The 24,561-nt window shown below is 50.9% G+C and overlaps 2 protein-coding genes across 3 annotated transcripts; one reads left to right on the top strand and one right to left on the bottom strand.

The window, feature by feature from the left end:
- The first annotated feature begins 7,188 nt into the window (after window positions 1–7,188).
- On the top strand, window positions 7,189–14,304 carry Rec8 (REC8 meiotic recombination protein). The gene is made up of 20 exons (XM_051195651.1): window positions 7,189–7,278; window positions 7,491–7,596; window positions 7,681–7,749; window positions 7,833–7,975; window positions 8,056–8,131; window positions 8,386–8,506; window positions 9,913–9,952; window positions 10,985–11,064; window positions 11,223–11,358; window positions 11,484–11,556; window positions 11,630–11,721; window positions 12,124–12,173; window positions 12,447–12,584; window positions 12,890–12,953; window positions 13,040–13,188; window positions 13,322–13,370; window positions 13,626–13,692; window positions 13,776–13,895; window positions 13,967–14,073; window positions 14,177–14,304. The coding sequence occupies exons 2-20, from the start codon at window positions 7,541–7,543 to the stop codon at window positions 14,260–14,262; spliced, it is 1,716 nt and encodes a 571-aa protein (XP_051051608.1). The 5' UTR covers window positions 7,189–7,278; window positions 7,491–7,540; the 3' UTR covers window positions 14,263–14,304.
- Window positions 14,305–14,580: 276 nt separating this feature from the next.
- On the bottom strand, window positions 14,581–24,480 carry Ipo4 (importin 4). Of its 2 annotated transcripts, none has more exons than XM_051195645.1 (30): window positions 24,271–24,480; window positions 24,105–24,191; window positions 23,901–23,980; window positions 23,774–23,815; window positions 23,264–23,393; window positions 22,995–23,174; window positions 22,662–22,727; window positions 22,475–22,576; window positions 22,301–22,384; window positions 21,812–21,976; window positions 21,019–21,072; window positions 20,757–20,866; window positions 20,004–20,112; window positions 19,706–19,835; window positions 19,426–19,539; window positions 19,206–19,319; window positions 18,866–18,986; window positions 18,590–18,701; window positions 18,360–18,478; window positions 18,027–18,104; window positions 17,893–17,950; window positions 17,696–17,801; window positions 17,422–17,615; window positions 17,240–17,290; window positions 16,760–16,885; window positions 16,446–16,654; window positions 16,201–16,333; window positions 16,011–16,115; window positions 15,000–15,069; window positions 14,581–14,928 (listed from the first exon to the last, which is right to left on the bottom strand). In XM_051195645.1, exons 1-30 carry the CDS (start codon window positions 24,463–24,465, stop codon window positions 14,816–14,818), a joined length of 3,357 nt encoding a protein of 1,118 aa, XP_051051602.1. In that variant the 5' UTR covers window positions 24,466–24,480; the 3' UTR covers window positions 14,581–14,815. The 2 variants fall into 2 exon arrangements, with proteins under 2 accessions (XP_051051602.1, XP_051051601.1); XM_051195644.1 differs by having other exon boundaries at window positions 14,581–14,906.
- Between the last annotated feature and the right edge of the window lie 81 nt (window positions 24,481–24,561).

Below are 24,561 nucleotides of genomic sequence, written 5' to 3'. Positions count from 1 at the left end.
CTCAAACACATGGTGACTCTCCTCCCCAGCCTCCTAAGTGCTGGGTTACAGACATAGACCACCCTCCATTACCTTCTATCTTCCAATCTTGACCCTTCTAGTTTGTTTTTCAGACTTGGCCTAGTTCTGCCAGAGCCAGGGGCCCCCATCCAAGGTTCAGACAACCAAACTGGGGAAAGGATTGGGACGCAATCTCTAAGAGAGGCCTACAGGCAAACGGCACTGTAGTACTGGATGCTTACATGAGGATAGCCCCCGTGTGCTCATACATTGGAAACTTACCCCATTTTTTTACCTCCAAAGACAGGTTTTCTGTGTGTGTCCCTGGCTGTCCTGGAACTCTCTCTGTAGACCAGGCTGACCTCGAACAGCTCTCCCTGCCTCTGCCTCCTGAGTGCCACAGCCAACCCACAAATACATTGACTACTTAGTCCTCAGTGGAGCTGTTTGGGAATGATTAGGAGGTGTGACCTTGTTGGACAAGGTGTGTCACTGGCAGTGGGCTTTGAGATTTCAAAAGACTCACGCTGGGTGGTAGTGGCACACCCCTTTAATCCTAGCATTTGAGAAGCAGAGGCAGGTGGATCTCTGTGAGTTTGAGGCCAGCCTGGTTTACAGAGAGTTCCAGAATAGCCAGGGCTACACAGAGAAACCCTGTCTCAAAAAACCAAAACCAAAAAAGAAAAGAGAGTCATACTCTAGCACCATGTTCACTGAGACTTGAGTGCTGGTAATTGACACGCTTTACCATGTGTCATTTTGTCACTGCACCAGTTGGTGCCATCGACATCTGACAGCCAGCACCTTCAGCATCCCCATCCCTGCACATAGCACCAGTTTTACTTTCCTTCTTGCCATGGCACAAGCCTCCCGAGGCTCGCCCACGTGGTCAGGTCTAGATGCTGAAGTCCTTGCAGGACCTTGCCAGACTCCTTTGGTTTTCTGCCTCCTTGAACTTTTTTCCTTCCCTTCAGTCTGCCTCTCATCCCTCAGGGAAGCCAAGAGTAAACAGGGGAGGTACTGCTTTTGTGCCTTCAGTTTCCTGGAATCCCCCTTGAACCTTTGGACCTGTTCTAAAGTACATCTTTGTCTTCCATTTTTCTCTTGGACCCTACATCTAAGCCCAAATGGATATGGCCACTCTTACTTCAAACTGCTGAGGTGATGGATATGGTGGCCACACCTTTAATCCCAGCACTCAGGAACAGAGGCACGCTGATCTCTGAATTCTGGGCCAGCCTGAGGTACATACAAAGTGAGACCTTGTCTCAAACATTTCTAAGAGGTGGTGGCAGTGAGATTGCTTAGTGGGTAAAGGCATTTGCTGTCAATCCTGGAGATCTGAGAGTTTGATCCCTGGATCTACATGGTAGATGGAGAGAACCATCTCCCACAAGCCATCCTCAGACCTCTACACACGCAGCTTGTGCAACACTTAGAAAATAAAAATATAAACGTGAGAGAGAGAGATCTGATTCCTGTGGAAAATACAACATGTTCACACATGCTGCAGTGAGAACAGAATCTAGGGTTAAAGTCAGTCTGGAGCCCTGAGGAGGATGAATAAAGGATGTGAAATGACCAAGCTAAACAGGTAAGAGGGGTAGTGGGTTCTGGGCCGATGATTACAGTCCAACTGCCGCTCCACAAGACCCTGAGGATTTTATGTGTGAAACACTTAATATTCTTGCTTCTGAGACAGCTAATTCTTTTTTTTTTTAATTATTTTTCTTAGTTTACATATCGATGCCAGTTCCCTCTCCTTCCCTCCCTCCCTCTGATACCCCTCCACCCTCCCATCCCATTTCCCCCCACCAATCCACATGGAGGGTGGTGCTTTCCAGGAGGGGCCAACAAAATTTGTCAAGTCATTTGGAATAGGGACTAGGCCCTCCCTACTGAGGCAGCTAATTCTAACGTGCAATTGCAAGTCAGTCAGATGTCATCTCACAAGCTTCTGCTTAAACCACCATAGCAAAGCTACAAGCTGATGCTGTCAATGTAACACGAGTGCTTCCTATAGTTTAACAGCACTTGGGACACTAGGTTGGGGGCAGTGAGGCTGGCCAAATGACTAACAGCAATGGACAGCCACGGGCAGCCGATAAGCAGGTACCAGTCAGACAGAGAGGGGCTCCAAACACTCCTGACTGGGTGGGCAGCCCATTAGCATCTCCCTATTGGGTCAAGCAGACTCAGAGCATGTGGATTCTCCAATGGTTCACCCAGTGATACCACTGAGAGCTAACCAACCTCAAGCACTTACTTCAACTTTTGTCCAGTTTCTGGACATAAAGTCCTAGAGGAAGAAATTCAGTAGCTTTTCCCTCCCTTGGGATCCCTGCCCATTCTTGGGAGTGTCTCTCACTTCTCATTTTCTCATTTTGTGTAACTTTTTTAAAGATTGATTGATTGGTTGGTTGGTTGATTGATTTATTATGCATAGGGTTCTGCCTGCATGTAGGCCTGAAGAGGGCACCAGATCTCACTGGTTCCTGGGAATTTAGGGCCTCTGGAAGAGCAGCCAGTGCTCTTAACCTCTGAGCCATTTCTCCAGCCCCAACTTTTCTGTAACTTTTAAATAATTTTAATTTTATTATGTGTATGGTGTTTTTGCCTGCATGTGTCTCTGTACCACATGAGTGCCTGTGGTCCATGGAATCCAGAAAAGGACCTCTGATCATTTGGAACCGGAATGGATGATTATGGGATGGTTATGAGTTGTCATTTGGGTCTTCTAGAAGAGCAATACATGCTCTTAGCCTCTGAGCCACCTCACCACCCCCCACTTATCTATATTCTAATAAAGCTTGCTTCTGCTTTGCCTTCTCCCCCAAGACTCAGCCACTGTCCCAGGCTGACCTTTGATGATCAAAGTGTCTGAGCCAAGAAAAGTCCTATCATTCTTAAAGTCCTGTGTCAGCTCTGCCATCGCCACAAATCTTTTCACATTGCCTCTGTATCCACTCTTGTCAGCCTTTAGCCTGTTCTCAACACAGTACATACAGATTCTCTAAACACAAATCCGGTCATTTCACTCCTGTGCTTAAAACCCTCCTTGGCTCCCAGCACCCTCAGGGTAACAACCAAGATCCTGAAAATGACATACAATGTTAAACAGTCCCCAGCCTCCTTCCCATCTCATCCTTTGCCCTTCCCATGCTGCTTTCCTCCAGGCTCCACTAAACATTTGTTTTGTTCTTTTTTGTAAAATACTGTTCCTTGCTGACTGGTGGCACGTACGTTTGAATCCCAGCACTAGAGGCAGAGGCAAGAGGATCTCTGTGAATTTGATGCCAGCCTTGTCTACAGAGTGAGTTCCAAGTCAGCGAGGGCTACATAGAGAGACATTGTCTCAAAAATCCAAATAATATGATAATATAATCTTCCTGGAGGCAGTCACATGACCTGTGCTTTCTTTTCAAAATACCACCTAGAGCTCCCCTGGGTATCCCACATCTTCTGGTCCTTTTCCTGTTCCACATTTAACTTTATTTTCTCTTTTTTAATTTTCAAGTGTGTGTGTGTGTGTGTGTGTGTGTGTGTGTGTGCACGTGTGTGTGCACCCACGCACCATAGGAGTTGGATCCCCCTTGAGCTGGAGTTACAAATAGTAGATGACTGTGAGCTGCCTGGTGTGGTGCTGGGAATCAAACTTGAATACTCTAGAAGAACTGTACATGTTCTTAACCACTGAGCAATCTCTCTCTCACACTAATGTTAAAACTTGATAGTGCTGCCATCTCACACACTTACTTATCATCTCCCCTCCCTACCCCCTGAGAACAGGGAACACAGTGTCCTTTTCTCGTCCCAGTGGCATGTGAGAGGCACACTGTTGAACTGGCTGGATGAATGCTGTTCCGTGTGTCTCCTGTCGCGAAGAGGCGATATGGAGCGTCTTCTAATCAGGGCTTGCACTTTGTCTTTGATGGCCAACATGACAAAGTGACAGTTCAAAGACTGAAATAACCAGTGTAGCCAAGCACAGCAGGATAGGGATTGGGAATACTAGAACTCAAAACAGCAAAATTCCAAGGCAGGCTCTGAGGAGCTATGCGGTCTATGAGAAAACATGTGGGCTTGTGCCCCCCCCCCAACTCATGCCAGATTCCTCAGTCCCTGTGTTGTTATCCTTTATTTATGTGCGCTCGAGTGTTTGTGCCTGAGTATTTGCTGTGTACCACATTCCTGAAAGGGCTGGAGAAAGACAGAAAAGAGCAGGGTGGTGGTGCATGCCTTTAATACCAGCATTTGGAAGGCAGAGACAGATGAGTTCTAGAACAGCCAAAGCTACATAGTGAGACCCTGTCTCAAAAAAACCCAAACACAGGCAGAGAGATGTCTCGGTTGTTAAGAGCACTGACTCCTTTACAGAGGATTCAGGTTTGATTTCTATAAGGCATCTCATCATCTGAACTCCAGCTGGAAAGGATTTGATGCCTTTTCTGATTTCCTTCCTTCCTTTCTCCCTCCCTCCTTCATTCCCTCCCTCCCTCCCTCCCTCCCTCTCTCTCCCTCTCTCTCTTTCTTTTTTTCTTCTAGACAGGGTTTCTCTGTGTAACTACTTGTCCTAGAACTAGCTCTGTAGATCTGGCTGGCCTGAACTCACAGAGATCCTTCTGCCTCCTGAGTCCTGGTATTAAAGTCATGTACCACCACACCCTGCTTTATTTTTTTTTTGGTTGTTTATTTATTCATTTATTTTTGAGGCAAGGGTTCAGCTAGCCCAAACTGAACTCACTGTATGGGCCAGGCTGGCCTTGAACTCTAACACCTTCCTGCCTCCACCTCAATGCTGGGATTATATATATGAGCCTCTATACTCTACCTCTCAATCTCTTTTGGTTTTGACCATGCATAGTTGTAAACACTGGGTGATTGAACATTCACTTGGCTAATACTGTACTTACCTAGCTAGAAGCCAGATATACACTGGAAAAATGTGGCCCTGCTCTCAAGAGCTCCAGAATGAAGAACACAAAGATAGAGGGGTCAGTTCAACTGCCACAGAATTAAGTTTACTACTAGAGCCTACCCTGGAGCCAAGGCAAGAAAGGATACTTTGAGGCAAAGAAATGGTTTTATAAAGGCAGAGATACCAGGGCAAAAGATGTTTATATATAACTTCAGTACCATAGTAACCATATGCTTAATTCATATAAAAAGTTATGTGAGGGGCTGACAATATGACTCATAGGTAAAGGCACCTGCCACCAAGCATAAGGACTCAGGTTCAATGTCCCACAGACCACACATGGTAGAAGTATGAAACTGAGTCCATCAAGTTGTCCTCAGACCTCCTAGGCACATACACACTATGAAAAAAAAGTTAAATTTCTGGTTTCAGGAAAAAAAAAAAAAAAAAAAAAAAAAGCATCACTGGGCATTGGTGGCGCACGCCTTTAATCCCAGCACTTGGGAGGCAGAGGCAGTCAGATCTCTATGAGTTTGAGGCCAGCCTGGGCTACAAGAGCTAGTTTCAGGACAGGGTTCAAAGCAGATACATAGAGAAACAAAAAGAAAAAGCGCATATACTTTCCATTAATTCTGAGGTTTTTGAGCTAGGTCTCATGATGACCCAGGCTGGTGTTAAACTCACTGTGAAGTGAGAACTGTAATCTTTCCTCCCAAGACCTGGAAGTCATTGTGTAGACAATGTCCTCAGACTCAGGGTGGCTTGACTCTGCTTCCTGAGTGCTAGGATCAAAGGCTGTTTTTTTTCCTCTTCTTCGGTACTGAGTTGAGCCCAGGGCCTTGCACATGCCAGGCAAGCTCTCTACTACTGAGCTACATCTCTAGCCCTGTTTTGCTTTTTTCTTTTCTTTTTTCTTTCTTTTTCTTTTATTTATTTTTGACACATAGCTTTTAGTTTATTTGTCCTCTCAGAAATCTGCACATGACAGCAGATCAAGTCACCGCAGATCTACTCCTTTGGCTGTATCCAATCTCTACCAACGTTGGCCTTTGCTGTCCCGGACCTTCTTCATTCTGTTCTCTGTGTTCCTTTCGTTGTTTCCGGGAGGTCTTTTTCTCCTCATAAAGGCCACGTCTTGCAAGTCTGTGTTTGGGCTCGTCCTTTTTTGCATAGATAATCATCATAGATCATGCTGAAACCAGTTGTTTTGCCACCACCAAAGTGGGTTCTGAATCGGAACACAGAGATGACATCTGGTGTGGTTTTGTACATTTTGGGTAGCTTTTCCTGAATTTCTGTCTTTGGTCCTGTTGCCTTCCCAGGGTGAAGGACATCAGTGACCATCTGTTTCCTCTGAGGCAGATGCTTAGTCATGAACTTCCTGGTCCCGATCGTTACTGTATACCCGAGCTGCAAGGGAGGTAAAGCCACTTTTTTCTTTTTTGAAACGGGGTCTCACTGTTGCTCCCTAACTGGCCTGTAGACCCAGCTACTCGCAAATTCATAGAGAACCTCTTGCTGCTAAGATAAAAGGTGCACACTTCACTCCTGTCCTCCGTTTTTGCTTTTTGATTAGAGATAGTGTCTAAATTCCAAGTGGCAGGTGAGTTTGTAGTTACAGCCCCTGTGGCTGTTTTCTTTCTTGTTGACATGTGATTACAAGGCCACCTCACACTGTGGCTAGCACTTAGTTCAGCACAGACCCTTCCTGGACAGAAAATCAGGTTGGTGGAATTCAGGAGTAAGAACAGGACTCGTGCACAGGCAAGGTATGGTCTCTTGCATATCTGTAGTTATAAGCAGCGCCAGGACATTTGCCCTTGACGTGACCCCCATCTCCTTCTAGCAGATACCATGCTAGCAAGCTGTCTCCAGGGAGAAATTGGGTTTTCTCCCTGTTTATTGGTCCGCGGAATCCCTTGGAGGAGTCCTTGTTACTACCCGAGAGAACGAGAGCCCATTGGTTAGGACACCTCATAATGACACAGTGGTGCTCAGGATTCTCGTGATTGGCTCGCGACCGGTCTCCAAGAGCCTATGGCCTGGAACTGGGTTTTGCTGCCTAGCACCAGGAGTCACAGCTCCCCCTCCGCGGCTCCCCATTGGCTGCCTGGCTCAAAGCTTTGGAGAGCATGCTCCTGGTCCCCGCTGGAGGGCGACTGGACCTAGAGCAAGTCCCAGAAGCTCGACGACGCCTGTGTGCTTGAGGACGAAGAAGGCTTGTTGAAGAGGACTCAGTTTTCCCTGAAAACCTGTTTTTTTTTGTTTTGTTTTGTTTTTGTTTTTGTTTTTGTTTTTTTGTCCCTACCCAGGCTTTCCCTTGGAGCTCTGCATCTCTGGCCAGGACGCCAATCTTAATGGTAAATTCCATGTCCTTGAGTGTTGTGCAGACCTTCTAGGGAGTAACAGAAAGAAGGGTACGCAGCGCCCGCGACTCTATTTGCTTATCTCCTAATTCCGTTACCAGTACTTGGTCGTCTTGTTAATTGTGCTTTTTGCATCCACTTCCACCATGCTTCCTGTCCAAATCCCTACCCTTCTTCAATGGTACTGGGAATCTCGTGTCCTAAAGAATTCTGATTGAGAGCCAAACGGGATTGGTGCTGAGCGTGAAACCCAGAGATGTTCTACTATCCCAACGTGCTTCAGCGCCACACAGGCTGCTTCGCCACTATCTGGTGAGCACAGGGCTGATAGCTATACCAGGAGCCAAGTAGCGGGAATCTGAGTTTGACAGGCCATACCTGTCCCCACCCCTCCAGGCTGGCAGCAACCCGAGGCAGCCGGTTGTTGAAGCGTGAATACCTGAAAGTAAATGTAGTGAGGACCTGGTAAGGCCCAGAAAAGAGGGAGGCGTCTTTGGCTTGGGAGCTACGATGAGTGAAGCACTGACCAGGGCCCATTGTTTTCCCAGCGAGGAAATCCTCAATTATGTGCTGGTACGAGTGCAACCACCGATGCCTGGGCTGCCCCGTCCCCGTTTCTCCCTCTATCTCTCTGCGCAGCTGCAGATTGGTGTGATAAGGGTCTACTCTCAACAGTGCCAGTACCTTGTGGGTAAGGCTGGGGACACTAGAGGTGGGTTAGAGCTGAACAGCCCATGCCTAGGCTGATTATTTTACCCTCCGTGCCCACAGAAGACATCCAGCATATCCTAGAGCATTTGCACCGGGCCCAGCTGCGGATTCGCATTGATATGGAGGAGGCTGACCTGTGAGTCCCTGGAACTGGGGCCGTCTAGACGGAGCTTGAGGCCTTTTTTTTTTATGCATTTGTGTGGGGGGGGCCAGGGGGCAGACCATTATATGCATGTGGAGGGCAGGACAACTGAGGTTGGTTGTCTTTGCTATGTAGGTTCAGATTTAGGGATCAAATTCAGGACTCTGCATTTGGTGGCAGCACCTTTACCTGCTGAGCCATCTCACCCACTCTCAGCCTTGTCCTTGACATCCCACACTCTCTCCCAGACCTAGCTTGCTTCTTCCCAACTGCCTGGCCATGATGGAGATGCTGGAAGATGCCCCGGAACCCTTTTTTGGGATGATGTCTGTGGATCCAGGACTTCCCAGTCCTTTTGATATTCCTCAGGTAGGGTTCATTCCCTTACCACACCTCAGAAATCATGAGATAACAGTATAGAAGGAAGGTGTCCTTGTATTAAGCTGACACAGGTTTGGGGATGGGGCCCTGCCATAGGCTTCCATAAGAGGCCATATGGAGCAAGGGAATTGGTGGGTGCAAACAAGCAAAGCCTGAGATCTTGCTTACTCAGTGCCAGTCTGATGGAATGGCTTTCCCGAGAGAGGAATTCTTCCCCCATGTCCCCTGTTCCCACCACTGAGACCCTAATGCAGATGTTGGTGTTTTGTCCCCATCTTCTCCCATTTCCCATCTTCTCATTCATGCAGTTGGTCCTGAATGCACATTGTATCAGTACCTAGGGATCTCGGTGCCTGGAGTTAGTGGTACCCATCCCCTTCTTTTCTCTAGGTATCCTTAGCTACCAACACTGGCCCCCATTTTCCATGTCCCAGAGGTGCCACATTTGCTTCTTTACTTGTTTCTCAATCCAATAAGAGCAGTTCTTCATTCTCTGCTAGCCAGGGCCTACTATCCTTACAGACTTAGTCTACTGCCCTCTTTCCATGAAATCACTTGAAGCCAAGAGAATTGATGTTTAGAATGTGAGCACTTTACTGCCCTCTTCGTTGACTATTGGGATCAGTCACTCACACTTGTCCCCACTACCATTTACCCATGAACCTTTCTAGTCACTTCCATCCACAACAACAGTTGACATATAGATGAGTTTTGCAGTACTTTTTGCACAAATTAACAAAGCTAATTTGGGGGCGAGGCTAGGACAGGGACAGGAGGAAGAGTAGGTTGTTGGCTTTATGACATGGATTTCAAATGACACAAAGATTTGGTTTAGGGCTGGAGGTGTAGCACAGTGATAGACTATTTGCTTAACATGCACACGGCCCTCAATTTGATTTCTAGTTCTGAAAATGCGTGTACACACACACACACACACACACACACACACACACACACACACACCAAACACACACACACATAGTGGATGTAGTATGTAAGCTACTTCAAGAACTCATTGGTTTGAAGGATGAGGACTGTCAAAAGTTGAATCAGGAGTGTGCTGGAGCCATAACTCCGTGGTTCCAGTGCCAGCTTTCGTAGTCACCTATCACTCTAGCCCCAGGGCTCCAACATCCAACTCTGTCTTCTGGCCTCCAAGGGTATATGCATACACACATAGATAATAAAATCTTCAAAGAAAAACTTTAGGCCAACCCCAGCTACACAGTGAGACCTGTCTCAAAAATGAATAAATAAGAAGAAAGCAAGAATTCTAAAACACGAAATATAAAGAGAGGCTGCCAGATTGGTGCCCACCAAATGTTTTGAAAGTGAGGATATACAGGAATGAAGCTGACTGAGACCTTTCTTTTGTTCCCAATTTCTTCCCAAAGATTCGGCACCTTTTAGAGGCTGTGACCCCAGGGAAAACTGGTAAGGAGACTCCTTCTGAAGTCACTGCAGAGCCCGGGGGAGCCAGGTCAGCAGGGAGGGCTGTTCTGATGAGAGGCTCAGGAACCTGAGAGCTCAATCAGTGACTCTTGGAGAGCCAGGCCCTGTGGACACATCTGTAATCCCACTTCCTTGGGAGCCTGAGGTGGGAAAACTGCAAGTTAACACCTGCCTGGGTTAGACACTGAGTTCAAGGCCAGCCTAGACTGCTTAAAGAAACCATTTCAACATTCCCTTATTTATTTATATATTTGTTTTTGAGACAGAGTCTCTCTGTGGAACAGCCCTGGCTGTCCTGGGCCTTGTTCTGCAGACCAGGCTGGCCTCAAACTCATAGAGATCTGCCTGCCTCTGCCTCCTGAATGCTGGGATTAAAGGTGTGCACCACCACTGCCCTGTTAACATTTCCTCTTTTTTTTTTAAGGGTGAAAAACAAAACAGGTGGACACCTATAATCCCAGGACTCAGAAAGTAGAGGCAGGAAGGCCAAGAGTTCAAAGCCAGGGGCTGGTGAACTGGCTGAGTGTTTGAGTATTGACTGGTCATACAGAGGACCTAGGTTCAGTTCCCTACACCCATACATTGGCTTACAATTACCTGCAAGTCTCCCTCCGGAGGAATCTGACATACTAACAAGTGTGTACCCACTGAGTATAGACACACTCACATACACATAATTAACGATTCAGATAAATCTTTAAAAAGAGCCTAAATGAGGTCAGAATTGCTATCTCCATTTTAAGGATAAGTTAAGTAAGGCTCACAATGGTTAAGAAATGAACTTGGAGGCCGGGTGTGGTGATGCCACACCTTTAAACTCAGCAGTGGCAGAGGCAGGCAAGATCTCTTAGTTGGAGGCCAACCTGGTCTACATAGTGAGACATCTCAGAAACAAACAAAGAAATTCACTTCGAGTATTTGCTGTTGGCTAGTCTGGGTCTGGTTCTTGGTCCATGTTTTTGCCCCAAAAACTTAAAAAGAAATAGGGCTGCTATGATCTTCCTACCCCTCCAGACAGGACCTTAGCCACTATACAGGCTCCTGAGGCCATCACCCTACAGGAGGCAGAGCCCATTCGCATGTTGCGGATCGAGGTGAGTTTCTCCTTAAACACATTATTATAGTCCAGCATCACCACACCCCTGCAGTTCTGCCTTTCTGCTTCCATTTTCCCACATTCTGTCCAGTTAGTACCCACTGGGTTTCCTTGGGCTTAACCTAAAAAAAATCCACTGTTTTCCTCTCTCCATAGGGAGAGCGGGATCTCCCAGAGGTCAGTCGAGGTGATTTGGATCTGCTGATAGCGGAGGAAGATGATGCCATATTGCTGGAGGAACGTCAGCGAGGCCGGCTTCTCCGGCGGCGGAGGGCCTCCCCAGCACTGGATGGTCAGATCCCTGCCCAGCCGACCTGGGAATGGGAGTGCCCTGTTCTTCTGTCTCCTAAGTGTTCTGATCCTCTCTCTCTCTCTCTCTCTCTCTCTCTCTCTCTCTCTCTCTCTCTCTCTCTGCAGAATCTAAGGAAGAGCCCAGGGCCATGGAAGGAAATGGTGTGGTCCCCTCCCTCTCACCCCCAGCTCCGGCACAGTAAGGGCAGGAATCCCTGTACCAGAAAGGGTCATTGTTGGGAAGGTTTCCTTATCTGCCTGTTTCTCCTCAGGGTTGAAGGGATAAGAGAACCACTTCCAGGCCAGGTCTTCGCTCCTGAGGTACAGAAGTTGACAGGCTGGGAGCCTGGGGCCCTCCTCACTGGTAAGTGTCCATCACTTGGTTCTTCCTTGGGAACAGCTGCACACTTTGCAGAGACAAAAGTCCTTACCCCACCTCCTGAGGGAGAGCTGAAAGAATGAAGGGGTGAGCCGGGCGGTGGTGGCACACACCTTTAATCCCAGCATTTGGGAGACAGAGGCAGGCGGATCAGACTTTGAAGCCAGCCTGGTCTACAAAGTGAGTTCCTGGACAACCAGAGCTACACAAAGAAATCCTCTCTCCAAAAACAAAACACAAAACACAGTGTGGAGATAACATCTGGAGCCCAATCAGTCCAGAAGCTGGGATTGGGGGAGGATTGCCATAAGCCATCTTGGGTTAGAGTGACAGACCTTGCCTTGACAAAACAAAAACAAAACCAGGGCCTTATGGGTGTTGTTGCAGAGGTGACGCCTCCTCCGGAGCTACGTCTACCTGCCCCACCTAGTGCAGAGGTGAGTAGGCTCTTCCCTGAGCTGCAGGTTCTGTACCCCCACTCCCACCCACAGTACATCTTCTTCCTTAAGCCCAGGGCCATTGCTAGCTTTCCATACCTCATGGTGTGGCCTCTCTTCCCAGTAGGTACCTTTGAGTAAGCTATGAGTTGCATAAGGACTTTACCCAAGCTTCCTCCCCAGACAACTGGCAGGGGCCGAGCGTGGGGTCACTGGTAGGCCACTGGAAAGGGGAGATGGATGGCCTGACCCTTGCCTCCCCTTCTGCTCTAGAAGAGGCCCCCATCTCTTCCGAGACAACCTGGCCGACGCCGCCAACGCCGCCAGTTACTATTCTGGGACAAGGAGACTCAGATCTCCCGGGAGAAATTCGAGGAACAGCTGCAGGCTGGGGCTCACTGCCGGGAGTATGTGAGTGAGGTTCAAGTTCTTCCTGGAGAGTAGAGACATGCAGGTCTGGCTGGACTTCTGAACTCCCATGGAGCCCTGGCAATGTAACAAAAGGCCCTAGTTCCTAGAAAGTGCATGTGTGTGGAACCGCATATACCCAACACATCCACTGACACCAGGTCACCATGTACCCTTTTGCCACATGCACTATAGGCCAGGTCATGCACCTGAAACAGGCATAAGCCCTGGGAAGAGCATACGAAGGGGGGGGGGGGCAGTGAGGAGTGGCGCTCTCATAAAGAGCCGCTGGCTTCCCACCCTTACAGCCTGTGGTGCAGCCTGAAAGGATGGTCACAAGCCCGGCGGAGCTCTTCAGAACCCCAACTCTCTGTAAGGATGAGGACAGTTGGGCGGGTGGGATCTTCAGAACCTGGGACCCTCAGTGTCTGGATTTAAACCTTCCCCTTTGTTGTCAGCTGGCTGGCTGCCCCCAGAACTACTAGCTTTATGGACCCACTGTGCCCAGATACCCCCGAGAATGCTCAGACAAAGACCACAACGGGAGCCTGAGGTGGAGAGGGCAGCTGAGGAGGAAAGAAAGACTGAAGCCCTGAGCGAGATTGAGGTAGCTGCCTCCACCGGGCCGGGGAAGCCTCAGCTCTGGCACGCTCTAGCCAACTTTCTCCTGACCAGCTTACTAATGAGACCAAACCCTGACACTGGTGCTTGGCTCTCAGTTCTTGCTCTCCGGCCTGCAGGTTCTGAGAGAGGCCCAGGAGCCCAGTGGTCCCCTCATGCTCTCTTCAGGTAGGCGCTTGCACTAGAGGGGCAGGTGGAAACCGCTACGCTAACCAGCTTCAGGGAGGAGCACGCGGAGCATTAAGGAAGCAGACTTGAGTCTCCTCTGCCCCCACTTTGCACAAGGCTATACTAGGCTCCAGAATATGGGGAGGGGAGCTTTGTAATAACCCTGGGGGCAGAAGCCAAGGCCTTGTGCGTGTCAGGCAAATGTCTCACTACTCAACTACATACCAAGCAGACTCCTCAATGCCCTCCTCACAGAGCTCTCCCTGGAAGCGGCTGAAGAGGAGAAGTCCCGTACCAGCCTCATCCCCCCAGAAGAACGGTGGTAAGCAGCCAGGGGGGGTCTACCTGTTATCACTGTCACAAGTGCCCTCCCCCTTCCCTGAGCAGCCCCACTTTGCCTCCTAGGGCCTGGACTGAGGAGGGCCAGCCAGAGCCTCCGGTGCTGCCCATGCTGCCCGAGATCCCTGAAGTGCCCATGGAGATGCCCCCAGGGCCTGAGCTACTCTCTTCAGAGGCTATATATAGGTACCATGGAGGGGTCCCTCAAGGGGTAGGGTGGGCTGTGTCCCCCGGCTGATAGTCCTCAATCCCTGCAGGGCAGTAGCACTGGAGCTACAGGCCAACAGGGAGCCAGACTTCAGCAGCCTGGTGCCCCCTCTCAGCCCCAGGAAGCTGGCTTCTCGGGTCTTCTACCTGCTCCTCGGTGAGTGTAGGTGTGAGAAAGATGAGGCAGACAGGCCAGAAGCTGCTATAGCACACTAGTCTCTACAGTCACGGTGTGACCTGCCTTCTCCTTTCCCAACTAGTACTGTCCGCACAGAAGATCCTTCGTGTGGAACAAGAAAGGCCGTATGGGCGCCTCCTGATCCATCCAGGACCCAGATTCCACTGAGCAAGTTTATTAAACCATATCCTACCTCACTGCACTTTGCCCTTTTGTTATTCTCTTTAGAGATTTATTTTTAATTTTAAATTGTGTGTGGGGGTTGGAACGTGCAAGTGTGTGCAGTTGTCTGGGAAGGCCAGAAGAGGGCATTAATAAACCTCTGGAGCTGGAATACAAGGCAGTTTTGAGCCATCTAGTATGGGTTCTAGGAACTGAACTCCTGTCTTCTGCTGGAAGTTTGCCCTCTTCAGTGCTGAGACACTCCAGCCCCTTGCCTGTCTCATTTCTGAACACACACCTCTAGCCTTCTTGCTCTCAGAGCTCGTGTCCAAGCAGAAAACAAGCTGTCTTTATTACAGTGTGATGTCATAGCTCTGCTTGAATAGCTCCAGCCCCAGAGACAACCCTGTTAAGACAGCGAGCAGGATTGACTTCCAATGATACAGTCTTTGGTGAAGTGAGCTGGGCCTGGGCTGACCAGTAGTCTTCGGGCCCGATGGCCCAGCTGGAGCCTGTGGTCTAAGTGAGGCCCAGCATGGCCTGGAGTTCCTGAGCTTTATCAGCAGGCAGAGAGCCCAGGGCTGCGTGGAAGCTGTCGGCGTGCTGTTTGGCCAGGAACGTCAGGAGCAGCAGCAGTGCCGCCTTGGTGTCTGGGTAGAGCAGAGACAGGGCCTGATGAAGAGCTGGGTGACACTCTTACTACTCCATTTTCCCTGGCCCTCAGCTATGACTGTCACCCTCACCTGGTGGGATCCGGTTGTCTGGCAGAATCAGGCTGCAGATGCGCAGGAGCTCAGGAGCCACATCTACAACCTATGGAAAAGGACTGGTCAACTCTGGCAGTAACAGCCGTGGGCCCCAGGGCTTAGAGTAGGGGGTTGGAACCAGGGAGAGAAGAAGCCTTGAAACCGTTGGAGCTGACACCCAACCCGAACTGTGAACTTGAGAAGGAATAAGGAAACATGGTAACAATCTCTTTTTGGAGGCAATAAGATGTGTGGCCTCAAAACTAACAGAAATCCAGCATCCAAGTACTCACCCAACACACAAAAAAGATTTAAGACAGGTGACACAAGAACAGTGGAGCATGTGTCCAATCCTAAGTAATTGGTGTCTGCAGAATTGTTCAGAAGCAGATTCCAGTGTATGTGAGGTATCCAGGGCTCCAAAGGAAACTTTTCCTAGCCCTAACCTAGGAAATCAGCCTAGGGAAGTTATGACTACTGGCTTAGTCCAAGAGAAGTGGGAAAATGCTACCAGGAAAGGCCCTGCTCTCCTCTCATCAGACTGTCTGCCAACACTGTGGACACAGAGGAAAAAAGCTAGGACTGTAGCTCTGCTGGTGGAAGTGTTTACCAAGCATGCATCTAAAGTCAAGTCTAGTATAGTAGTGCATGCCTGTAATCCCAGCACTCGGGAGGCGGAGGACGGATGGGGAAGGACTGAGGGCTCAAGGCCATCCTCAGCTATTTAACAAGCTGGGGCCAGTTGGGGACACAGGGAAGGAAAAGGTGGCACACGCCTTTAATCCAAGCACTCTGGAGGCAGAGGCAGGTGGAACTCTGAGTTTAAGGCCAGCCTGGTCTACAGAGCACATTCCAGGACAGCCAAAGCTACACAAAAGAGAAACCCTGTCTTGAAAAACCAAAAAAAGCACCTAAAATCGCCATACATCAGTTAAAGAGTTGGCATCTCCTCTGCCCACCCTTAGGCTGGAGCCTAACAGCCCTTGTAAAGCTCCAGCAGCAGGTTACCTGGTCAGGGTTGTTCTGGTGCAGGAAGCTGAAGAGGCAGCCCATAGTGATCCACTCCTCCATGTCTTCCTTCAGTGGCAGGGCATGCAGCAGGGTAGCCAGCACCTGAACACACAGATGTCTCAGGGCCATGTGTCCTGAACCCTCTACCATCCTTGGCCTCCACCCCTGCCTGATGCCCCTTCCTCACCTGCGGCTCTGCTTTCCTTTCTGGACTGGCCATCAGCAGACGGGCAAGAGCCCCACAGATGTTATCACGGACTCGATCATGACGCTCCCTTGCCAGGAGGGGCAAAAGGAGGCCCAGCAGCTTGGGGAAGTGCCTGGCCCGCAGTTAAGGACTATACACATTGGCAGACTTCACCCTGAGCAGCACCACACCAAATCCCTGGGCTCACTGCCAACCCCATTTCCCCTCCTGCAAGCATAGGATACTCCTGAGCAGGGCAGCCCCCATGCTCCACAAGTACACCCAGCCCAAAGATGGCATTGCTCCGCACCTCTGGGTCTGCTTCCCGGGCAGCGTTTAACAGCACAGGGAACAGCCGAGACACAAACTGGGCTGAGGCAGGACCCATACCCTGAATGGACTCTGCCAGTGTTCCTACCGCAAAGGACTTTTCGGCCACCGTACAGCTCTGTTTCTATAGGGGAGGTAGAAGGAATACAAATTGGCATGGTTGGTGGAGTTGGAAGGGCACCGGTGCACGTGTTGCCTAGGATGTGAGGCCAGAGGACAGAACACTCACCATCTTACATAGCAATAACGGCAAGAAACTGGCAAAGAAAGGAGCAAAGGTATGTCCTCCGGCTGCGGCTGCCAGGGCAGGGATGGCCTCTCCAGCGTGCTCTAGTAACATGGCGTCATACTCTGCCTGTGGAGCCAGGTGAGAGGCTGGAGCACCAGGGCCAGCTCCGTGATCATGCATCTCCACACCCCACTCTGACACTGGCTGCGGTGGTTCTGGGGCTGCCCTTGCCTCACGGACAGACCTGTTTCCAGGCTGTGTCTTTAGAGCCCAGGCCCTCCATTTATCACACCGTGTGCTGTCCCGGGGCACGGCACTCAACACCTCACCACCTTACTGGGATGAGAGTGGCACCACTCTGGCAGCACCAGCTTCTGTTAGCAGCCCTGGCTCCTCCAGGCTAGCCTGGGTGCACAGTCCACTGCTGAACCTGCGGGGACTAACTACATTATCCAGACGGCTTCCGTCTGTAGCTCTCACCTGGTCATCGTCTTCATCGTCCTCCTCCTCCTCAATGTTCTGACAGGCTGTCTGTGGAAGACACGGTTCAGCTGAGTGTGGGTTCTCCTGCCTTCTCCTTTGCACGGTGGTGGTGAGGTGGGCAGAGTTGGACTGAAGCCTCTGAAGACCCACCCCTCCCACAGCCCCCCGTCCCTACTCACCTTCTTCTGCAGCACAGCCTTGAGTAAGTTGCAGAGCTCACCGAGGCGCCCGGGGGGGTACAGTGTGAGAGCCCCACAGGTGCGCAGCACCCCAGTCAGGGCCTCCAGCACTGCCATCACCACTGGGCGCTCCCTTTCCCCTCTCACTGCCTGCATGTAAGACGGGATCACTCGAGCCAAGGCAGACTGCAGCGCTGCAGACACAGTTGGCCAAAGCCACGGTCAGGCTCTGCACTGCGTTCCCAGGGCTCCCAGCCCGCTAACGTCTCCTCACCAGCACTGTTGGGTTCGGAAGGGTTTCTCTCACAGGCCTTATGCAGTGAGCAGCAGAACTGTCCCAGAGCTTCGTGAGCTGCTTTCCGCACATTCAGATGAGGGCACTGGAACAAAGAGGGTAGGAAGGTGTGTGCCTGGCATGTGCCAGGTGAAGGCAACCCTAACTGCAGCCTAAGGGTCCACCGACTGACTCACCTCCAACAGTTTGAGTACTTCATCGAAGATGTTATCCATGTACGGAAGGAAGGCCACACTATGGAAAGACACGTAACAGTGGGGAAAGGGGCCCTGGGTATGGTTCCCAGCACCATGGAAGGGCTGGTGCTCACCTGGCGTTCACAGAGATCTCCCCCAGGGCAGTGCAGGTGTCTTCTTTCTCATCGAAGAAGGCATTCTCCACACTGTACCTAGGGCCAGTTGGGGAGGCAGTGATGATGCCTGCAGGGACACACCCAGCAGGGACACTGGGCTCTGTCTAGACTCAAAGTCTGCAGTCTTTCTATTTTTTATTTTTTGGCTTTCTGAGACAGGGTTTCTCTGTGTAGCCCTGGCTCTTTTCGACCAAAATCAGAGCCTCTGCTTCCCAAGTGCTGGATTAAAAACACGCACCACCACCACCCAACCCGGTCGACACTCTTTAAGTCGAAGAGCACTCCCCCTACCCCGAGATCTCAGAATCCTCCCCCTCCTCTTCCATATCGTCATCCATGAGGTCCTCTTCTTCTTCCTCTTCGCTCTCATCATCAAACAGAAGGAAGGAGCTGATTCCATCATACTGAGGCTACACGAAGAAAGCAAGAGTAGGGACTTTGGCTCAGGTGGGACCAGGAGGTAAATCCCACCACAGGGTCACCCTGGTCCAACTGGCCCAGTACACCCCTCCTCTGCTCACCACGATGCCCTCAGTGGAACGCAGTGACAGCAGCATGAGCGTGGTAATTTGAGGCAGGTAGGGTGCCAGGCCATCCCCCATTAACCCTGATAAAGCTGCAAACAGGCTGTACCTGGTGAAGGTAGAGAGAATCTGTATGCTGCTGACTGCTATACAGACAAAGGGGAGCCCGGGAGCCCTGGCTGTGGGCCAAAGCCGAAGCGCTGGTATCTGGGATGACAACTGTCAATACAGTGGGCAGGAGAGCAGGGGCAGCATCAAGGGTTAGTCACTCACGTGCAGCGCCGCAAGTCAGGATCATCTATGTGGCTGCATAACCCCAGCCCCAGCTGACAGCATTCGTCGGCCAGGGGTCTCATGGACTCTCCCAGTGCTCGAGCCAGCACTCCCAGGGTCTCTGTGGGAGCAAGAGCTCAGTCAGCACTGAGATGTGGAGACTAGAAAACCAAGGATGGCAAGTGCAATGAATTCACAACTCTACCCTGTTCGCAGGTACAACACAAAGGGCACCTTTTCATCAAAGACACTCAACTGCTCAGGGAGAAAGCCCTGTAAACACCAGGTAAGCCCTGGCCTTTCCTGGGTGCAGAGTGCATGCCTGAAAACCCCTCCTTACCCAAGCTCTGGATCTGCACGAGCTGAAGTTCTTCATGGCCAGTCAACAGGAATCCCCGGATGAGCTCCATGATGGTGGGGAAGTAGGGCAGCAGGGAGTCTTGGGCAGCCGTGGCTTCAGGACAGAACAGAATCAGAGCTGGCAGGGAGTGGGGACTGTCCAACACAGACTTTCTGGGTGAGCCTGCACCACACCATCACCCCCTTGGCCCTTTGCTCACCAATGGCCCCTATGGCGCTCACAGCCAGCTCCTTGGTCCGAGGTTTGCTGGGGTTCCTCAGGGGCTGCAGCATACACTCCATAAGCTCCGGAATGTAGGGCTGCACTTTGGACCCTGTGGGAAAGTTTCTCTACCAACCAGCCCAAGCCTCTGACCTTTTGCAAAACCCACTTCCTTTAGCCTGACAGTCCTTGCGACCCTTGTACACCTCTTCCCCACCTGACAGCCCCTTTAGCCTAGTGTTGTTTGCCTCCCCCATACCCTCCACTCCCATCACCACCTAGGTTCTCCACGAAGTTCTCCAGGGCATAGCAGGCCTTGGCCAGGTGGTGTGTGTTCCCTGTAGGCACTGACTTAAGATAGGCCAGGAGCAGCGGCATTACTTCCTCTGAGTAGCTGCTGATATGGGGCTGAAGAAGCAAGCGAGAGAGACCCTGTCAGGCTCACACGCAGAGCACACCTGAGTGCCAATGGCAGCGAAGATATTCAAAGAGAAGAAAGTTTAAGGGACAAGAGTCCCAAGCCTTGGGGTGGGGAGTTCTCTCATGCGGTAGCCATCTGCATTTAGCTTTACTGACCTGTAAGTTCTCTGAAAACTGGCCCAGGGCAAACAAAGCAGCATTTCGGACGACCTGTGAGGGGTCACTCAGGCCCTTGCACACTATCTGTAGCAGTGGGGACAGCAGTCTGAATGGGGCAGAGCAGAAGAACAAAGTCTGAGGAGCAGGACACAGGAACCCTTGTCTCAACCATTCTCTTCATTTCTGCTGAAAAGGATCAAGGCGCTCTAGCTCTGGCGGTAAAAACCATCTGTTATCCCTGTAATGGGAGAGTCATTTCTCTTCCAAACCAGGACACTCTGGAAAAGCAGCAAATATCATGACTAGCTAAAGTATTAACAATTATGCTGGGTATGGTGGCCTACACCTTCAACCCTAGCATGTGGGAGGCAGAGGCAGGCAGGTCTCTAAAATTCAAGAACAGCCTGGTCTACAAAATGAGTTCCAAAACAGGTAGGGATGTTACACAGAGAAACCCTAGGTCAAAAACAACAAAAGACTGAAAAACACCCCTGCAAAAAATCATAAAACAATTAAGCTGGGCCAGGCTTGGTGATGCATATCCTTAGTCCAACCCCAGCACTAGGGAAGCAGAGACAGGCAGATCTCTGAGTTCCAGGCTAGCCAAGGCTAAACAGTGAGACTCTGTCTCAAAAAAACAAAACATAAATAAAACCAAGTAGGCTGAAATAGGGGTACTAGGACTACCAGAGGATGTATAGCCATCCTCATATGTGGCCCACCTCACCCTGGGACAGGAAGCAAATGTACCTTTGCCTGATGTGGTCACCGGCACCATCAGACAGGACAGCCAACACCAGGAACCCTGCTTTACGATGGTAAGGGAGCTCGCTCCGTAAGGCTTCTTCAAGCATGGGCATCTAGGGAGCACATTGCATGTTCCTGAAAGCCCAGCTAGAGCCTGCCTACTGCTTTCACAACAGGCCCATCATACCTATCTGTACCCAATTATCCTTGGTTTTAGGGAACTAAACCTATCCAGGGACAGTGAGAGCAGGAGAGTCACACTTACCACATGGGAACAGAGCTTCTCAGGGGGAAGGTGGAGTGCCAGCATGTCCACAACCTAAGAAAATTCAGGGAGACTGTGACTCCATCTCTAACCTCCTACAGTCACTTAACTCTTGCCCCATAATCCACTTGTGATGACTAGTTCTGTGTGTGAGACAGGATGACTCCGACTGGCCTGAAGCTCACAATCCTACCTCAGCCTCCCAAGTGCCGGGAGTAGAGGTTAGAGGTATCCATCACCTCACCTGGTTGCGATTGTTGATTTTAATTATCAACTTCACTGGACTGAAAAATGCTTAGGAGACTGTGATGGTGTTTTCAGGGCCAATTAGACCAGAGGGCTTTAACCTAATGATGAGTTCATCACTTGCTGGATTTATAGTTTTTTTGAGACAGGGTTTCTCTGTGTAGTCCTGGCTGTCCTGGAACTCACTCTGTAGACCAGGCTGGCCTTGAACTCACAGAGATCTGCCTGCCGAGTGCTGGGATTAAAGGCGTGCACCACCTCACCCAACTGGGTTAATAATTTAATGCCAGCACCAGGAGGAGAAAAGGAAGGCAGTAGGGCTTAGTTGGGGGTCATGTCCTAACAGGATCTATCTTGCTCTGGCTCCTCCTTGTATTTCCCTTCTTTGTTTCCTGTCCATAACTTGAATTGTTCTGCTTTGCTTCCTGGTGGCCACGACTTGACTCACACTCAGACCATTCCTTTTCCACCAGTAAATGGAAATCCTTCTTCCTCTTGAGCTGTTTCTCTTAGGTATGGTAACAGTGACCAAGAAACTAATGTATACCTGTACAGCAAAGTGCTTGGGGGTCTCCCCCATCAGCCCAATCTCCAAGTCATCATCATCAGAATCTTGGTCTTCAGGATCCAACTGGCCCATGGGTGGCTCAGCAGCCATAATCGGGAAAAGGGCTTGCAGCAAGGGAGGCAGGAGGCGGTTCTTCAGTAAGGCCTAGGAGGGGAGGAGACCGTGTCTGAGCATCTCCTCAAAGCGGGCTCAGAAGAAAATAGTCTACCTGCCAACCACAAGGAGTCCAGCAAGAGACCCAATCCCCTAGGCAGGAATAGAAGGCTGGACCAGGACTTGAACAGGAGCCAAAGAATATGACTAAAATGGAGGTACCAGGATGTGATAGCATACTCAGATGGCCCAGCCACCCACAGCATCCCCCCCAACTGTTAGGAAGAATGGAAGGCAAGGCAAAAGTCTAAAGCAGACTTGGGCCAGAACTTGTAGAGGTAAGGACACAAAAGATACAGAGGGTACGGTACCTACCTTACTTTTGACTTTGACCAAGAAAGTGAGACAGCAGAGAATCCGTACACGAATTGCTTCCCCAAGGGCCACATTTTTAGCCACCTATATATACAGACACTAACAAAAATCAGGAACAAGCAAGAAACTTCCAAGCAAAATAAGTATCAGAAGCAGCAACCACCCCAGGCGCACCTCCAGGCAGAACGTGAGGACCTCAGAGATGTGGGGAGTAATGATAGGCAACTCTGACTCCAGCAGCTCATCCAGGGTCTCTAGGGCTTCACAGGCCTTTACCTGACAGAGAGGAAAGCCATAGGGTACCAGGCTGGATGTGCCTCCATTTTCCTCCCTAAAGGAGATCCCTCCCATCTGTCCTCACCTCATCTATGGGGATCAGAGTCCGCACTGCCACAATGACTTTGGGCACCAATATCCGTGCGAGAGGCTGGAGGACACAGGATGAGCTTAATAACAGAAACCACACGCAGCCCTAATCCCAGACCCCAGAAACCAGTGGCTTCCTCATGGCATGCAATCCAAGGAGAAGGATCCTAGGCACACCAGTGTGGCCCAGTCACCCACAGCATCCCCCCCAACTGTTAGGAAGAATGGAAGGCAAGGCAAAAGTCTAAAGCATCTTGGGCCAGAACTTGTAGAGGTAAGGACACAAAAGATACAGTGATGAAGGTTAAGGTCTGACAGCCAGTCTTACCACATCATCAGTTCTGAGGTAGGGGGCCAAGGCAGTCACAGTGCGCAGGCCATAGAAGAGCAGTCCAGGGGCGCCTACTTCATCAAGAGTGTCAATCAGAAGCTGCAGAAGCTCCCGTTGGTGGGGGAGGAACGCCTCAGGTTGGGAAGACACCACCACACTCAGCAGCAAAAGTCCCACCTGTCCAGGAGTAGGAGAAGAGAGGAGAGAAGCTTCCGTGGTCTGCCCAGCCTCTCAGTCTCCCCTTCCTGCCAATGGTACAGTTGTACCTCTTTCTCAGGGCTGTTGGTGCTGTGAGTGCTGTGCTGGAGAAGGTGCAGGAACTGAGGCCAAGCTTCCAGGCCTTCCTTTCGAAAAATGGTGGCTGAGAGCTGAGCCAAGCTGACACTCACATAGTGCCTGCAAAGAGGCAGTTCATCCATAACAGCCCTTTACTACCCTCATCACCCTCCCCTGCAGGCAATGCCCCAGGCTCAAGGAGCGCCAGAAAGAGTCTTTGCTAAAACAGACCCCATAAAACATTAGCTGGGGGTGAAGGAAGGAGGGGGCATTGCCATCTGGTTCCTTCAGCCCCTCTGGGCAGTTTTTCTGGGTAGGGTTTGGCTGATCATTTTCACCCAGTTTTAAAACACTCTGGTTTTCACAGGCACCACCTTCTAGGTCTGAATGAAGTCTCTGCTCCCTAAATCCCAGTCTGGGGCTGAAAAAGAGGCAGAAGTCCCCGAGGATCTCAGCCCCAAATCAGTTAGGAACCCCAAGAGAGGGCGCTAAACACTTACTCTGTCTCTCTCTGCAGGGCTGTCAGGACCAGGTTCTTGAGGCTGGAAGACAGGTGGCAAATACTTGGTACCCAGCCTGTCAAAGAGTCGCCTAGGCCTGGCCCCTCCCATCCCAACCCTAGCCCACCTCTCCCGTTGCTCAGGTGCCAAGCGTCGCCAGCGGGTGTTCAGTCTTCTGCGGGTCAGGACAGCTGCAAACTGGCGGATCTAGGGTGAGGAGAGGTAGCTAATCAGAATGGCAGACAGCAGGATGATGAACAGACCGCAGGGGGCGGAGGCTGGGGTGGGAGGAATTTCAGAATTTCAGGAGGAGGAGAAGCAGGTAACTCGCCTGAGGGTCTGTCGCAGAGGCCAACAGGTCGCAGAGCAAAGGCAAGGCAGCAGGGTCCCGAAGGGCGATCTGGAGCTGCTCCGTGGCCTGGTGGGAGGCTGGGGGTCAAGAGCGGGCCTTTCCTACAGCCTCCCCCTCCCCCTGGCCTGGCCGGGCCTGCCCATACCCGGCGGATGCGCTCGGTGTCCGGCAGCAGCAGCTCCTTCAGGATCTGCTCCAGCTCCGCAGGCTCCATGGCAGCAGCTGAGCCGCCGCTACAGGGCCGGGTGGGGAGGGGGGAGGGACGGCACGTGGAGACTCGGACACCAACTTCCGGCGGAAAGGGCGTTACTCTGCGTCTCCTGTCTGTCGCCTGGGTCATTCAGCTTGCTTCCCTTAAAAAATCCCTGCTGGAAGCTGGCGTCAGTCGGGGCTTCCGTCAGGATGAGCACCGGCTAAACCACAGAAACAGAGCCCT

Source organism: Phodopus roborovskii, unplaced genomic scaffold (assembly GCF_943737965.1).
Source record: "Phodopus roborovskii unplaced genomic scaffold, PHOROB, whole genome shotgun sequence".
Taxonomy (NCBI): domain Eukaryota; kingdom Metazoa; phylum Chordata; class Mammalia; order Rodentia; family Cricetidae; genus Phodopus; species Phodopus roborovskii.
Note: the sequence above shows the minus strand (reverse complement) of the source record. Positions and strands in the feature narration are given on the sequence as shown.

What these genes read in the sequence shown, in the direction of transcription:
- Rec8 (XM_051195651.1), top strand. Translation starts at nt 7,541, where the DNA reads ATGTTCTACTATCCCAACGTGCTTCAGCGCCACACAGGCTGCTTCGCC. An exon ending in GTCCTTTTGATATTCCTCAG is followed by an intron (nt 8,507 to 9,912) that starts GTAGGGTTCATT and finishes TTCTTCCCAAAG; the next exon opens with ATTCGGCACCTTTTAGAGGC. An exon ending in AAGCCCTGAGCGAGATTGAG is followed by an intron (nt 13,189 to 13,321) that starts GTAGCTGCCTCC and finishes TCCGGCCTGCAG; the next exon opens with GTTCTGAGAGAGGCCCAGGA.
- Ipo4 (XM_051195644.1), bottom strand. Translation starts at nt 24,465, where the DNA reads ATGACCCAGGCGACAGACAGGAGACGCAGAGTAACGCCCTTTCCGCCG. An exon ending in TTCCGAACCCAACAGTGCTG is followed by an intron (nt 17,616 to 17,695) that starts GTGAGGAGACGT and finishes CTGTGTCTGCAG; the next exon opens with CGCTGCAGTCTGCCTTGGCT. An exon ending in ACGATGAAGACGATGACCAG is followed by an intron (nt 16,886 to 17,239) that starts GTGAGAGCTACA and finishes CTGGCTCCACAG; the next exon opens with GCAGAGTATGACGCCATGTT.